The 14,317-nt window shown below is 25.6% G+C and overlaps 2 protein-coding genes across 2 annotated transcripts; one reads left to right on the top strand and one right to left on the bottom strand.

Moving 5' to 3' along the window:
• Nucleotides 1–340: 340 nt before the first annotated feature.
• LOC126353974 (NADH-ubiquinone oxidoreductase chain 5-like) lies at nucleotides 341–2,068 on the bottom strand. The gene has a single exon (XM_050003280.1). The coding sequence runs from the start codon at nucleotides 1,299–1,301 to the stop codon at nucleotides 951–953; it is 351 nt and encodes a 116-aa protein (XP_049859237.1). The 5' UTR covers nucleotides 1,302–2,068; the 3' UTR covers nucleotides 341–950.
• A 10,797-nt stretch (nucleotides 2,069–12,865) lies between these two features.
• On the top strand, nucleotides 12,866–14,049 carry LOC126353978 (NADH-ubiquinone oxidoreductase chain 5-like). The gene has a single exon (XM_050003284.1). It carries the CDS (start codon nucleotides 13,091–13,093, stop codon nucleotides 13,439–13,441), a length of 351 nt encoding a protein of 116 aa, XP_049859241.1. The 5' UTR covers nucleotides 12,866–13,090; the 3' UTR covers nucleotides 13,442–14,049.
• Nucleotides 14,050–14,317: the final 268 nt, after the last annotated feature.

Below are 14,317 nucleotides of genomic sequence, written 5' to 3'. Positions count from 1 at the left end.
CCTTAAATAGAATAAGAAGCGAAATATTGCAGTCAGTTTCGGCCTGGAAGATTGGTCTGTACTACCCTTATTCTTATTAATTGAAGCCAAAAAGAGGCGTATTACTGTTAATAATATAATTGAACTATAATAGTTCCAAATAAGGAAATGTAAAGCCAATATGAAAGCTGCTAACTTTTTATATTAGCGGTTAAACTCCGTTAACATTTCTAAAATTTATATAGTATAAATAAAACATTACATTTTCACTGTAAAAATAATATATCTATATTTATAAATACTTAACAGTAAAAATACTTCCTTAACATCTTCAGTGTCACGCTCTAATTATAAGTTATTTAAGTAAACGAAAAACAATATTACCAAAATAAATATTCAAAAAATAAAAGTAAAAGATAAATCTTGAAATTAGAATCATATCAACCTTGAATATAACCAATTAAATAAATAAATAATCTATATAAACCTTGACCACCAAGTAATTCACCTCAACCATAATCAAATGACTTAGATGAATAATAACCTATTTTTAAAGGAATATATCTAATAAACTTAGTTGAAAGAAAAGGTATAAATCATATAGAACCAGCAAATCTAACAAAAGAAAGTATACTTAAAGAAAATAAATTATGAGAAAAATCAAAATTAGAAATAAGATAACCTAAATAAGCACCTAAAATAACAACTGTAATAGTTAAAAACTTTAAATAATAAGGTAAAGCAATCACATGAGGAATAGGAAAAATTAATCAAGATAAAAGACTACCACCAAAAACAGCAACAAACAATAGACCAATTATTCCAAATGAAATATAATAACCCTTATCATCAAAAGAAAATCTAGAATAAAAATTATTATCACCAGATATTGAATAATAAAACAAACGAAAAGAATAAGAAGCAGTTAAACCAGTAGAAAAAAAATAAAGAAAAAAAATTAAACAATTAATTCATCTTAAACAAACCATCTCAAGAATTAAATCCTTTGAATAAAATCCCGCTAAAAAAGGTATTCCACACAAAGATAAACTAGAAACATTAAAACAAACTGAAGTTAAAGGTATGAAATTAACAATTGATCCTATAAAACGAATATCCTGAGAATCCTTCAAATTATGAATTATTGAACCTGCACATATAAATAATAATGCCTTAAATAAAGCATGGGCCAATAAATGAAAAAATGCAAGCTTTGGATAACCTATAGCCAAAATTCTTATTATTAAACCAAGTTGTCTTAAAGTAGAAAGAGCAATAATCTTCTTTAAATCAAACTCAAAATTAGCGCCCAATCCAGCCATAAATATAGTTATACAACCAATTAAAAGTAAAAATCAACCACAATTATAAGTATCCAATATTGGTCTAAAACGAATTAATAAATAAACACCAGCAGTAACAAGAGTAGAAGAATGAACTAAAGCAGAAACAGGAGTAGGAGCTGCTATAGCAGCAGGAAGTCATGAAGAGAAAGGAATCTGAGCTCTCTTAGTTATAGCTGCTAAAACAATTAATATAGTAATGAGCTTTATTTCAAAAGAATTAGAAATAAAATCATAATAATAAATATAATTTCAACCACCAAAATTTAACATTCATGCAATAGAAATTAAAATAGCAACATCACCAATACGATTAGAAAGTGCAGTTAATATACCAGCACTATAAGATTTTACATTTTGATAATAAATAACTAAACAATAAGAAACTAAACCTAAACCATCTCAACCTAATAAAATTCTAATTAAATTAGGACTAATAATTAAAAAACCTATAGAAAGAATAAATATTAAAACAATAATAATAAAACGATTTATATTCTTTTCACCAGATATATAATCCTCTCTATAATAAATAACCAAAGAAGAAATATATATAACAAAAGATATAAAAATAAGAGATATTCAATCCAAAATTAAAGTTATAACAACTATAGAACCATTTAAATTGAAAAGCTCTCACTCAACAAAAACTCTATAATCAATTATTAAACAATAAATACCTAAAATAAAAATTATAGTTCTCGAAATAAACAAAGAAAAAAAACTCAAAGAACAAATAGAAAATAAATTCACGGCCTAAGATGAAAAACTTCATATCATTGATTCCACAAAACAATATTTTTAATTAAAATACTTAAGCAAACTAAACAAAGAAATATTCACCCTTTAAACAGAGAATATTTAAAGGCAATCAATGTAAAAGTAAAAGATGATATTCACGAAAATAACCAAGAGAACAAGTATAAACACCAGAATAATAATTCCCATGCTGAGAATAAGAATATATATACAAAGTATAAACAGCTCTAAAAAAAGATAAAAAAATCAAAGCAAAGAATCTAAAAGAAGATCAAGATATAATTTTATTTAATAATCTAATTTCACCTACCAAATTTAAAGAAGGAGGAGCAGCCATTTTTGATGATCTTAAAAGAAATCATCATAAAGCCATTCTTGGCATCAAATTAATTATACCCTTGTTAATTAATAATCTTCGTCTACCTAAACGTTCATAAATAATATTAGATAAACAAAATAAACCAGAAGAACATAAACCATGACCAACCATTAGAGAAAGAGAACCTACACAACCTCATCAATTCATAGTCATCAATCCACCAATAACCATTCTTATATGAGCAACAGAAGAATATGCAATTAAAGACTTTAAATCAACCTGACGAAAACAAATAAATCTTACAATAACACCCCCAGATAAACCTAAAGACAATCAAAAATAATTAAACTTTAAACCCAAATGAGAAATAACCTTTATAACACGAAAAATACCATAACCACCTAACTTTAATAAAACACCAGCAAGAATTATTCTACCTGAAATAGGGGCCTCTACATGAGCCTTAGGAAGTCATAAATGAACCAAAAACATAGATATCTTAACTAAAAAAGCCAAAATTATAAATACATAAAACATAAAATAATAAGAACCAAAATCAACCAATAAAGGAAAATATAAAGTATTAGAAAAATCATAAACCTTAAATAAAACTAATAATAAAGGTAATCTAGCAACCAAAGTATAAAAAATTAAATAAACACCAGCCTGCAAACGCTCAGGTTGATAACCCCAACCCAAAATTAAAAGTAAAGTAGGAACTAATCTAGCCTCAAAAAAAAATATAAAAAGAAAGAAGACTTAATCTAGCAAATGAACAATAAAGCATAATTATTAAAATCAAAACCATAAAAACAAAAAAATTAGAATGATATGAACTTAAATAAACTGAACCTCTAGCAGTGATTATTAAAGAACAAATCCAAAAACTAAGTAAAATTAAACTAAAAGAAAAATAATCAATACCAAAATAATATCTAATTATATTCAAATCAGCATATGAATAAACACAAATTATAAAAACAAAACCCGACAGAAACATTAAAGAATGAACCAACCATCAACAATTATTTAATAAACAAAGAGGGATCAAAAAAATAGTTATAAATAAATACTTTAACATAAAGATAAACCAAAAGAATTAAAAAAATCATTACCATGAGAACGAATTATTGAAACTAAAATAGAAAGACCTAAAGCACCCTCACAAACAGAAAAAACTAAAAAAATAACAGGAAAAAAATAATCATAATCAAACTCAATAAGAAAAACAATAACTAACATAAATAAAGAAAGAACAATATATTCTAATCTCAAAAGAACCATTAATAAATGTTTACGTTTAGAAGAAAAAACATAAACACCAGCAAAATAAATCAATAAAGAAGTAAAAATAGAGAATATAAACATTAGTTTTAATAGTTTAAAAAAAACGCCGGTCTTGTAAACCGGAAATAAGTCCAGCCCCCACTTTTAAAACTTCAGAGGTGGAAAAGCTTCCATCATCGGTCCCCAAAACCGGTATTTTAAATAAACTAACCCCTGAAATGATCAAAATAATAATTATATCATTATCAAATGTAATAAATATTAATTTTATTAAATTAAGACACCCAATATCAATAATGCTTTTTATTATCCTTCAAACCTTCCTAGTTGGATTAATAACAGGAACAATAATAGAAAGATATTGATTATCATATATTTTATTTTTAACATTTCTTGGTGGTATACTAGTATTATTTATTTACATTACAAGAATTGCATCAAACGAAATATTTCAGCCTAAATCAATCACTATAATTATTACATTAATAATGTGAGTATTTATCATATTAATATTAATTATTCTAGATATATCTATATTTATAGACTTTTTCAAAAACACCGAAACTATAAATATTGATAATTCAATCAATTATCAAGAAATAACAATATCTTTAGAAAAATTATATAATAGACCAACATTCATTATTACAATAATAATAATAATTTATTTATTTTTAGCACTACTAGCAGTTGTTAAAATCACCAATATTAATCGGGGACCTATTCGTAAAATAAGATAATTACTAATGAATAAACCCTTACGATTAAGACATCCTTTAATTAAAATTATTAATAACTCTTTAATTGACTTACCTGCCCCAACAAATATTTCATTTTGATGAAATTTTGGATCCCTATTAGGGTTATGTTTGGTAATTCAAATCGTAACTGGACTATTTTTAGCAATACATTATACATCAAGTATTGAAATAGCATTCAGTAGTGTAGTACACATCTGCCGAGACGTAAATAATGGTTGAATTATCCGAACCTTACACGCAAATGGAGCATCTATATTTTTTATTTGTATTTACTTACATGTAGGACGGGGAATTTACTATGGATCTTATATATATATACATACCTGAATAATTGGTACAGTGATTTTATTTTTAGTTATAGCAACTGCATTTATAGGATATGTCTTACCCTGAGGCCAAATATCTTTTTGAGGTGCAACAGTAATTACTAATTTATTATCAGCAATCCCATACTTAGGAACAGATTTAGTCCAATGAGTATGAGGAGGATTCGCTGTTGATAATGCAACATTAAATCGATTCTTCACATTCCATTTTGTATTACCATTTATTATTGCTGCTATAGCAGCAATTCATTTATTTTTTCTTCACCAAACAGGATCTAATAATCCTCTTGGACTAAATGGAGATATTGAAAAAATTCCATTTCATCCATACTGTACCTTTAAGGGTTCTATTACATTTGTAATAATAACATCATTATTAATTATACTATGTTTAATTAATCCTTACCTATTAGGAGATCCAGATAACTTTGTACCTGCCAACCCATTAGTAACACCAGTTCACATTCAACCAGAATGATATTTCCTATTTGCATATGCAATTCTACGATCTATCCCTAATAAGTTAGGAGGTGTTATTGCATTATTTTTATCAATTAGAATCTTAATAATTTTACCATTTTATAATAAAACACCATTCCGAGGCATTCAATTTTACCCTATTAATCAAATTTTATTCTGAATTATAGTAGTTGTTGTATGCTTACTAACGTGATTTGGTAAACGACCTGTTGAAGAACCTTATATTATAACAGGTCAAATCTTAACAATTATTTACTTCACATATTTCTTAATTAATGTCCATGTCGCAAACGCATGAGATAAATTAATTAAGGAATAAAGTTAATTAGCTTAGGAAAAGCATATGTTTTGAAAACATAAAATTAGAAGTTTAACTCTTCTATTAACTTTTCTCAAAAAATTTCACTAAACAAATGAGATAAATAAAATCTTTAAACCAACAAAGAAAATAAAAAAATTCAAAGATAAAGGTAAAAAACTTTTTCAAGCTAAGTACATTAGTTTATCATAACGGAACCGTGGTAATGTTCCACGAACCCAAATAAAACCAAAAGATATAATAGCAAGCTTAATAAAAAATATAAAAGAATAAAAATCACCGCCCAAAAAAATTAAAGCCAATAACATTCTTATGAAGACAATTCTAGTATATTCAGCTAAAAAAATTAAAGTAAAACCACCCGCACCATACTCAATATTAAATCCTGAAACTAACTCAGATTCCCCTTCAGCAAAATCAAAAGGAGTACGATTAGTTTCAGCTAAGCAAGAAGCAAAACAAGCTAAAGCTAAAGGAAAAGAAATAATAATAAATCAACAATAAAGCTGATAGTTTATAAAATCAAACATATTAAAACTACCAATTAAAATAATTAAAGACAATAAAATTAAAGCTAAACTAACTTCATAAGAAATTGTTTAAGCAACAGAACGGAGAGAACCTAATAATGAATAATTTGAATTAGAAGATCAACCAGCAATTACAACAGTATAAACACCTAATCTAGTACAACATAAAAAAAATAAAAATCCATAAGAAAAAGAACACATATAAGTTAAATAAGGAAAAATTACTCAAACGGCTAAAGAAATCATTAAATTAAAAACAGGGGAAAAATAATAAAGTAGGTAATTAGATATAATAGGAATTGGCTGCTCCTTACAAATTAACTTAATAGCATCTCTAAATGGCTGAGGAATTCCAACAAAACCTACCTTATTTGGACCCTTTCTAATCTGAATATAACCTAAAACCTTACGCTCTAATAAAGTTAAAAAGGCAACACTAATTAAAACACAAATAACCAATAAAAGAAAATTCAAAATAAATATAAATAAATCATAAAGTATCAATACTATTTGTAGAAAAAATCTACATAAATGAATTCTAAATTCAACACATTAATCTGTCAAAATAGTAAATAAATTAATATTAATCAATATAACAAAAAATATTTTAACCATATGGTCCTTTCGTACTAATATGGATTAACAATCTTAGGATAGAAACCGACCTGGCTCACGCCGGTCTGAACTCAGATCATGTAAGAATTTAAAGGTCGAACAGACCTAATCATTGGGCTCCTGCACCCAAAATTTTTCTTAATCCAACATCGAGGTCGCAATCTGCTTTGTCGATATGAGCTCTCAAAAACAATTACGCTGTTATCCCTAAGGTAACTTAATCTTATGATCATAAATTATGGATCAAAATAACAAACATAAATAAATGATATAATAATGAAGAGTTTATCTATTCTTCATGTCACCCCAACAAAACATCATCATTAAATATAGAAAGACAAACAAAAAACTATATAAAAGTAAAATGTCAAGCTCTATAGGGTCTTCTCGTCCTAAAGAAGAATTTAAGCCTTTTGACTCAAAAGTTAAATTCAAAAATTTATTAAGAGACAGTTGATTTCTCGTCAAGCCATTCATTCCAGCCACTAATTAAGAGACTAATGATTATGCTACCTTTGCACGGTCAAAATACCGCGGCTCTTTAAAAATACGCTCAGTGAGCAGGCCAGACCTCAAAATATAAACAAGAGGACATGTTTTTGATAAACAGGCGGAAATCAATTTTGCCTAGCTCCTTATAATAAGTTCACAAGGTACAAATTTCATACAAATAAATATACTAATTCTATCATTATTACAAAAATTTTAAAATTAAGTTAATAATCTTAATAAAAAACCTAAAATATTTATAAAATCAAAATAAAAAATAATGAACTAAAACGTAATCTTAAAGATAGCTGGTTTAAAGCTTACTATTATATTTCTATAAAATAAATTATAGGTTATTAACTTCAAAGCTTATCCCTTAAAGAATAAATAAGTTAATATTTTTACTTAAAAAATTAAATAAAAACAAATAACTTTAAAAAATTAAATTTTTTCTTAAGAAACTAGATATCTTGGGAAACGATTAACATCTCATTTCTATAAATAATTTAATAATAATTATGATACATTAACTATAAATTATTTATAAATCAACCCAAATCGAGACAAGTAAAATAAATACTAAAATTTTGATAAACCCTGATACAAAAGGTACAATAAATAAAATCAACTTAAAAAAATTTAAAATAATATTTCATAAAACACTTACATTACCAATAAACTATAATTTAAAAAATCAATTCTATAAAATATACTAAGACAAAAATACAATAAAATTATTTATATTAAATAATTAAATAAACAAAAAATAAATATAATAAAATAAATAATCAAGATATCCTGATTTGCACAGAAAAATTTTCAGTGTAAATGAAACACTTTACTAATAAGTTATATCTTGAAACTGTTCCTAGATACACTTTCCAGTACATCTACTATGTTACGACTTATCTCATCTAAATTGAAACTACTTTAAAATAAAATAGAATAATCAATAATGAGAGCGACGGGCGATGTGTACACATCTCAGAGCCAATATCAGTTAAATTAAATAAATTAAATTACTATCAAATCCACCTTCATTAACAGTATTTCACTATCAAATCAGTTATAAACAAAAATCTATTGTAACCCACCTCCTCTTAACTATAAGCTGCACCTTGACCTGAAATATTTTATAATTATAAATCTTGAGAATTATAACTCTAAAAAGATTCTCTGATAACAGAGATATACAAACAAATAAATTAAGTAGAGTAAATCGTGTATTATCAATCATGGGGTAGGTTCCTCTGAATGGAATGAGATACCGCCAAATTCTTTGGGTTTAAAGACCTTAACTAATAGTACCCTGGTAAATATAATTAACATTTAAAATAATAGGGTATCTAATCCTAGTTTATTATTTAAATTTCACAGATTCATAAAAAGGGCCACAAATAAATTTTAACATTTCACCTTACAAATTTATATTTCAACCCTAATATAATAATATATTTTTTACCTTTATCTTTGAATTTTTTTATTTTCTTTGTTGGTTTAAAGATTTTATTTATCTCATTTGTTTAGTGAAATTTTTTGAGAAAAGTTAATAGAAGAGTTAAACTTCTAATTTTATGTTTTCAAAACATATGCTTTTCCTAAGCTAATTAACTTAATTCCTTAATTAATTTATCTCATGCGTTTGCAACATGGACATTAATTAAGAAATATGTGAAGTAAATAATTGTTAAGATTTGACCTGTTATAATATAAGGTTCTTCAACAGGTCGTTTACCAATTCACGTTAGTAAGCATACAACAACTACTATAATTCAGAATAAAATTTGATTAACAGGGTAAAATTGAATGCCTCGGAATGGTGTTTTATTATAAAATGGTAAAATTATTAAGATTCTAATTGATAAAAATAATGCAATAACACCTCCTAACTTATTAGGGATAGATCGTAGAATTGCATATGCAAATAGGAAATATCATTCTGGTTGAATGTGAACTGGTGTTACTAATGGGTTGGCAGGTACAAAGTTATCTGGATCTCCTAATAGGTAAGGATTAATTAAACATAGTATAATTAATAATGATGTTATTATTACAAATGTAATAGAATCCTTAAAGGTAAAGTATGGATGGAATGGAATTTTTTCAATATCTCCATTTAGTCCAAGAGGATTATTAGATCCTGTTTGGTGAAGAAAAAATAAATGAATTGCTGCTATAGCACCAATAATAAATGGTAATACAAAATGGAATGTGAAGAATCGATTTAATGTTGCATTATCAACAGCGAATCCTCCTCATACTCATTGGACTAAATCTGTTCCTAAGTATGGGATTGCTGATAATAAATTAGTAATTACTGTTGCACCTCAAAAAGATATTTGGCCTCAGGGTAAGACATATCCTATAAATGCAGTTGCTATAACTAAAAATAAAATCACTGTACCAATTATTCAGGTATGTATATATATATAAGATCCATAGTAAATTCCCCGTCCTACATGTAAGTAAAAACAAATAAAAAATATAGATGCTCCATTTGCGTGTAAGGTTCGGATAATTCAACCATTATTTACGTCTCGGCAGATGTGTACTACACTACTGAATGCTATTTCAATATTTGATGTATAATGTATAGCTAAAAATAGTCCAGTTACGATTTGAATTACCAAACATAACCCTAATAGGGATCCAAAATTTCATCAAAATGAAATATTTGTTGGGGCAGGTAAGTCAATTAAAGAGTTATTAATAATTTTAATTAAAGGATGTCTTAATCGTAAGGGTTTATTCATTAGTAATTATCTTATTTTACGAATAGGTCCCTGATTAATATTGGTGATTTTAACAACTGCTAGTAGTGCTAAAAATAAATAAATTATTATTATTATTGTAATAATGAATGTTGGTCTATTATATAATTTTTCTAAAGATATTGTTATTTCTTGATAATTGATTGAATTATCAATATTTATAGTTTCGGTGTTTTTGAAAAAGTCTATAAATATAGATATATCTAGAATAATTAATATTAATATGATAAATACTCACATTATTAATGTAATAATTATAGTGATTGATTTAGGCTGAAATATTTCGTTTGATGCAATTCTTGAAATGTAAATAAATAATACTAGTATACCACCAAGAAATGTTAAAAATAAAATATATGATAATCAATTCTTTCTATTATTGTTCCTGTTATTAATCCAACTAGGAAGGTTTGAAGGATAATAAAAAGCATTATTGATATTGGGTGTCTTAATTTAATAAAATTAATATTTATTACATTTGATAATGATATAATTATTATTTTGATCATTTCAGGGGTTAGTTTATTTAAAATACCGGTTTTGGGGACCGATGATGGAAGCTTTTCCACGTCTGAAGTTTTAAAAGTGGGGGCTGGACTTATTTCCGGTTTACAAGACCGGGGTTTTTTTTAAACTATTAAAACTAATGTTTATATTCTCTATTTTTACTTCTTTATTGATTTATTTTGCTGGTGTTTATGTTTTTTCTTGTAAACGTAAACATTTATTAATGGTTCTTTTGAGATTAGAATATATTGTTCTTTCTTTATTTATGTTAGTTATTGTTTTTCTTATTGAGTTTGATTATGATTATTTTTTTCCTGTTATTTTTTTAGTTTTTTCTGTTTGTGAGGGTGCTTTAGGTCTTTCTATTTTAGTTTCAATAATTCGTTCTCATGGTAATGATTTTTTTAATTCTTTTGGTTTATCTTTATGTTAAAGTATTTATTTATAACTATTTTTTTGATCCCTCTTTGTTTATTAAATAATTGTTGATGGTTGGTTCATTCTTTAATGTTTCTGTCGGGTTTTGTTTTTATAATTTGTGTTTATTCATATGCTGATTTGAATATAATTAGATATTATTTTGGTATTGATTATTTTTCTTTTAGTTTAATTTTACTTAGTTTTTGGATTTGTTCTTTAATAATCACTGCTAGAGGTTCAGTTTATTTAAGTTCATATCATTCTAATTTTTTTGTTTTTATGGTTTTGATTTTAATAATTATGCTTTATTGTTCATTTGCTAGATTAAGTCTTCTTTCTTTTTATATTTTTTTTGAGGCCAGATTAGTTCCTACTTTACTTTTAATTTTGGGTTGGGGTTATCAACCTGAGCGTTTGCAGGCTCGTGTTTATTTAATTTTTTATACTTTGGTTGCTAGATTACCTTTATTATTAGTTTTATTTAAGGTTTATGATTTTTCTAATACTTTATATTTTCCTTTATTGGTTGATTTTGGTTCTTATTATTTTATGTTTTATGTATTTATAATTTTGGCTTTTTTAGTTAAGATACCTATGTTTTTGGTTCATTTATGACTTCCTAAGGCTCATGTAGAGGCCCCTATTTCAGGTAGAATAATTCTTGCTGGTGTTTTATTAAAGTTAGGTGGTTATGGTATTTTTCGTGTTATAAAGGTTATTTCTTATTTGGGTTTAAAGTTTAATTATTTTTGATTGTCTTTAGGTTTATCTGGGGGTGTTATTGTAAGATTTATTTGTTTTCGTCAGGTTGATTTAAAGTCTTTAATTGCATATTCTTCTGTTGCTCATATAAGAATGGTTATTGGTGGATTGATGACTATGAATTGATGAGGTTGTGTAGGTTCTCTTTCTCTAATGGTTGGTCATGGTTTATGTTCTTCTGGTTTATTTTGTTTATCTAATATTATTTATGAACGTTTAGGTAGACGAAGATTATTAATTAACAAGGGTATAATTAATTTGATGCCAAGAATGGCTTTATGATGATTTCTTTTAAGATCATCAAATATGGCTGCTCCTCCTTCTTTAAATTTGGTAGGTGAAATTAGATTATTAAATAGAATTATATCTTGATCTTCTTTTAGATTCTTTGCTTTGATTTTTTTATCTTTTTTTAGAGCTGTTTATACTTTGTATATATATTCTTATTCTCAGCATGGGAATTATTATTCTGGTGTTTATACTTGTTCTCTTGGTTATTTTCGTGAATATCATCTTTTACTTTTACATTGATTGCCTTTAAATATTCTCTGTTTAAAGGGTGAATATTTCTTTGTTTAGTTTGCTTAAGTATTTTAATTAAAAATATTGTTTTGTGGAATCAATGATATGAAGTTTTTCATCTTAGGCCGTGAATTTATTTTCTATTTGTTCTTTGAGTTTTTTTTCTTTTTTTATTTCGAGAACTATAATTTTTATTTTAGGTATTTATTGTTTAATAATTGATTATAGAGTTTTTGTTGAGTGAGAGCTTTTCAATTTAAATGGTTCTATAGTTGTTATAACTTTAATTTTGGATTGAATATCTCTTATTTTTATATCTTTTGTTATATATATTTCTTCTTTGGTTATTTATTATAGAGAGGATTATATATCTGGTGGAAAGAATATAAATCGTTCTATTATTATTGTTTTAATATTTATTCTTTCTATAGGTTTTTTAATTATTAGTCCTAATTTAATTAGAATTTTATTAGGTTGAGATAGTTTAGGTTTAGTTTCTTATTGTTTAGTTATTTATTATCAAAATGTAAAATCTTACAGTGCTGGTATATTAACTGCACTTTCTAATCGTATTGGTGATGTTGCTATTTTAATTTCTATTGCATGAATATTAAATTTTGGTGGTTGAAATTATATTTATTATTATGATTTTATTTCTAATTCTTTTGAAATAAAGCTCATTACTATATTAATTGTTTTAGCAGCTATAACTAAGAGAGCTCAGATTCCTTTCTCTTCATGACTTCCTGCTGCTATAGCAGCTCCTACTCCTGTTTCTGCTTTAGTTCATTCTTCTACTCTTGTTACTGCTGGTGTTTATTTATTAATTCGTTTTAGACCAATATTGGATACTTGTAATTGTGGTTGATTTTTACTTTTAATTGGTTGTATAACTATATTTATGGCTGGATTGGGCGCTAATTTTGAGTTTGATTTAAAGAAGATTATTGCTCTTTCTACTTTAAGACAACTTGGTTTAATAATAAGAATTTTGGCTATAGGTTATCCAAAGCTTGCATTTTTTCATTTATTGGCTCATGCTTTATTTAAGGCATTATTATTTATATGTGCAGGTTCAATAATTCATAATTTGAAGGATTCTCAGGATATTCGTTTTATAGGATCAATTGTTAATTTCATACCTTTAACTTCAGTTTGTTTTAATGTTTCTAGTTTATCTTTGTGTGGAATACCTTTTTTAGCGGGATTTTATTCAAAGGATTTAATTCCTGAGATGGCTTGTTTAAGATGAATTAATTGTTTAATTTTTTTTCTTTATTTTTTTTCTACTGGTTTAACTGCTTCTTATTCTTTTCGTTTGTTTTATTATTCAATATCTGGTGATAATAATTTTTATTCTAGATTTTCTTTTGATGATAAGGGTTATTATATTTCATTTGGAATAATTGGTCTATTGTTTGTTACTGTTTTTGGTGGTAGTCTTTTATCTTGATTAATTTTTCCTATTCCTCATGTGATTGCTTTACCTTATTATTTAAAGTTTTTAACTATTACAGTTGTTATTTTAGGTGCTTATTTAGGTTATCTTATTTCTAATTTTGATTTTTCTCATAATTAATTTTCTTTAAGTATACTTTCTTTTGTTAGATTTGCTGGTTCTATATGATTTATACCTTTTCTTTCAACTAAGTTTATTAGATATATTCCTTTAAAAATAGGTTATTATTCATCTAAGTCATTTGATTATGGTTGAGGTGAATTACTTGGTGGGCAAGGTTTATATAGATTATTTATTTATTTAATTGGTTATATTCAAGGTTGATATGATTCTAATTTCAAGATTTATCTTTTAACTTTTATTTTTTGAATATTTATTTTGGTAATTTTGTTTTTCGTTTACTTAAATAGCTTATAATTAGAGCGTGACACTGAAGATGTTAAGGAAGTATTTTTACTTTTCAGTATTTATAAATATAGATATATTATTTTTACAGTGAAAATGTAATGTTTTATTTAAACTATATAAATTTTAGAAATGTTAACGGAGTTTAACCGCTAATATAAAAAGTTAGCAGCTTTCATATTGGCTTTACATTTCCTTAATTGGAACTATTATAGTTCAATTATATTATTAACAGTAATACGCCTCTTTTTGGCTTCAATTAAT

Source organism: Schistocerca gregaria, chromosome 3 (genome assembly GCF_023897955.1).
Source record: "Schistocerca gregaria isolate iqSchGreg1 chromosome 3, iqSchGreg1.2, whole genome shotgun sequence".
NCBI classification, from domain to species: Eukaryota; Metazoa; Arthropoda; class Insecta; order Orthoptera; family Acrididae; genus Schistocerca; species Schistocerca gregaria.
This window is presented reverse-complemented; position numbering and strand designations above follow the sequence as displayed.

What these genes read in the sequence shown, in the direction of transcription:
- LOC126353974 (XM_050003280.1), bottom strand. Translation starts at nt 1,301, where the DNA reads ATGGCTGGATTGGGCGCTAATTTTGAGTTTGATTTAAAGAAGATTATT.
- LOC126353978 (XM_050003284.1), top strand. Translation starts at nt 13,091, where the DNA reads ATGGCTGGATTGGGCGCTAATTTTGAGTTTGATTTAAAGAAGATTATT.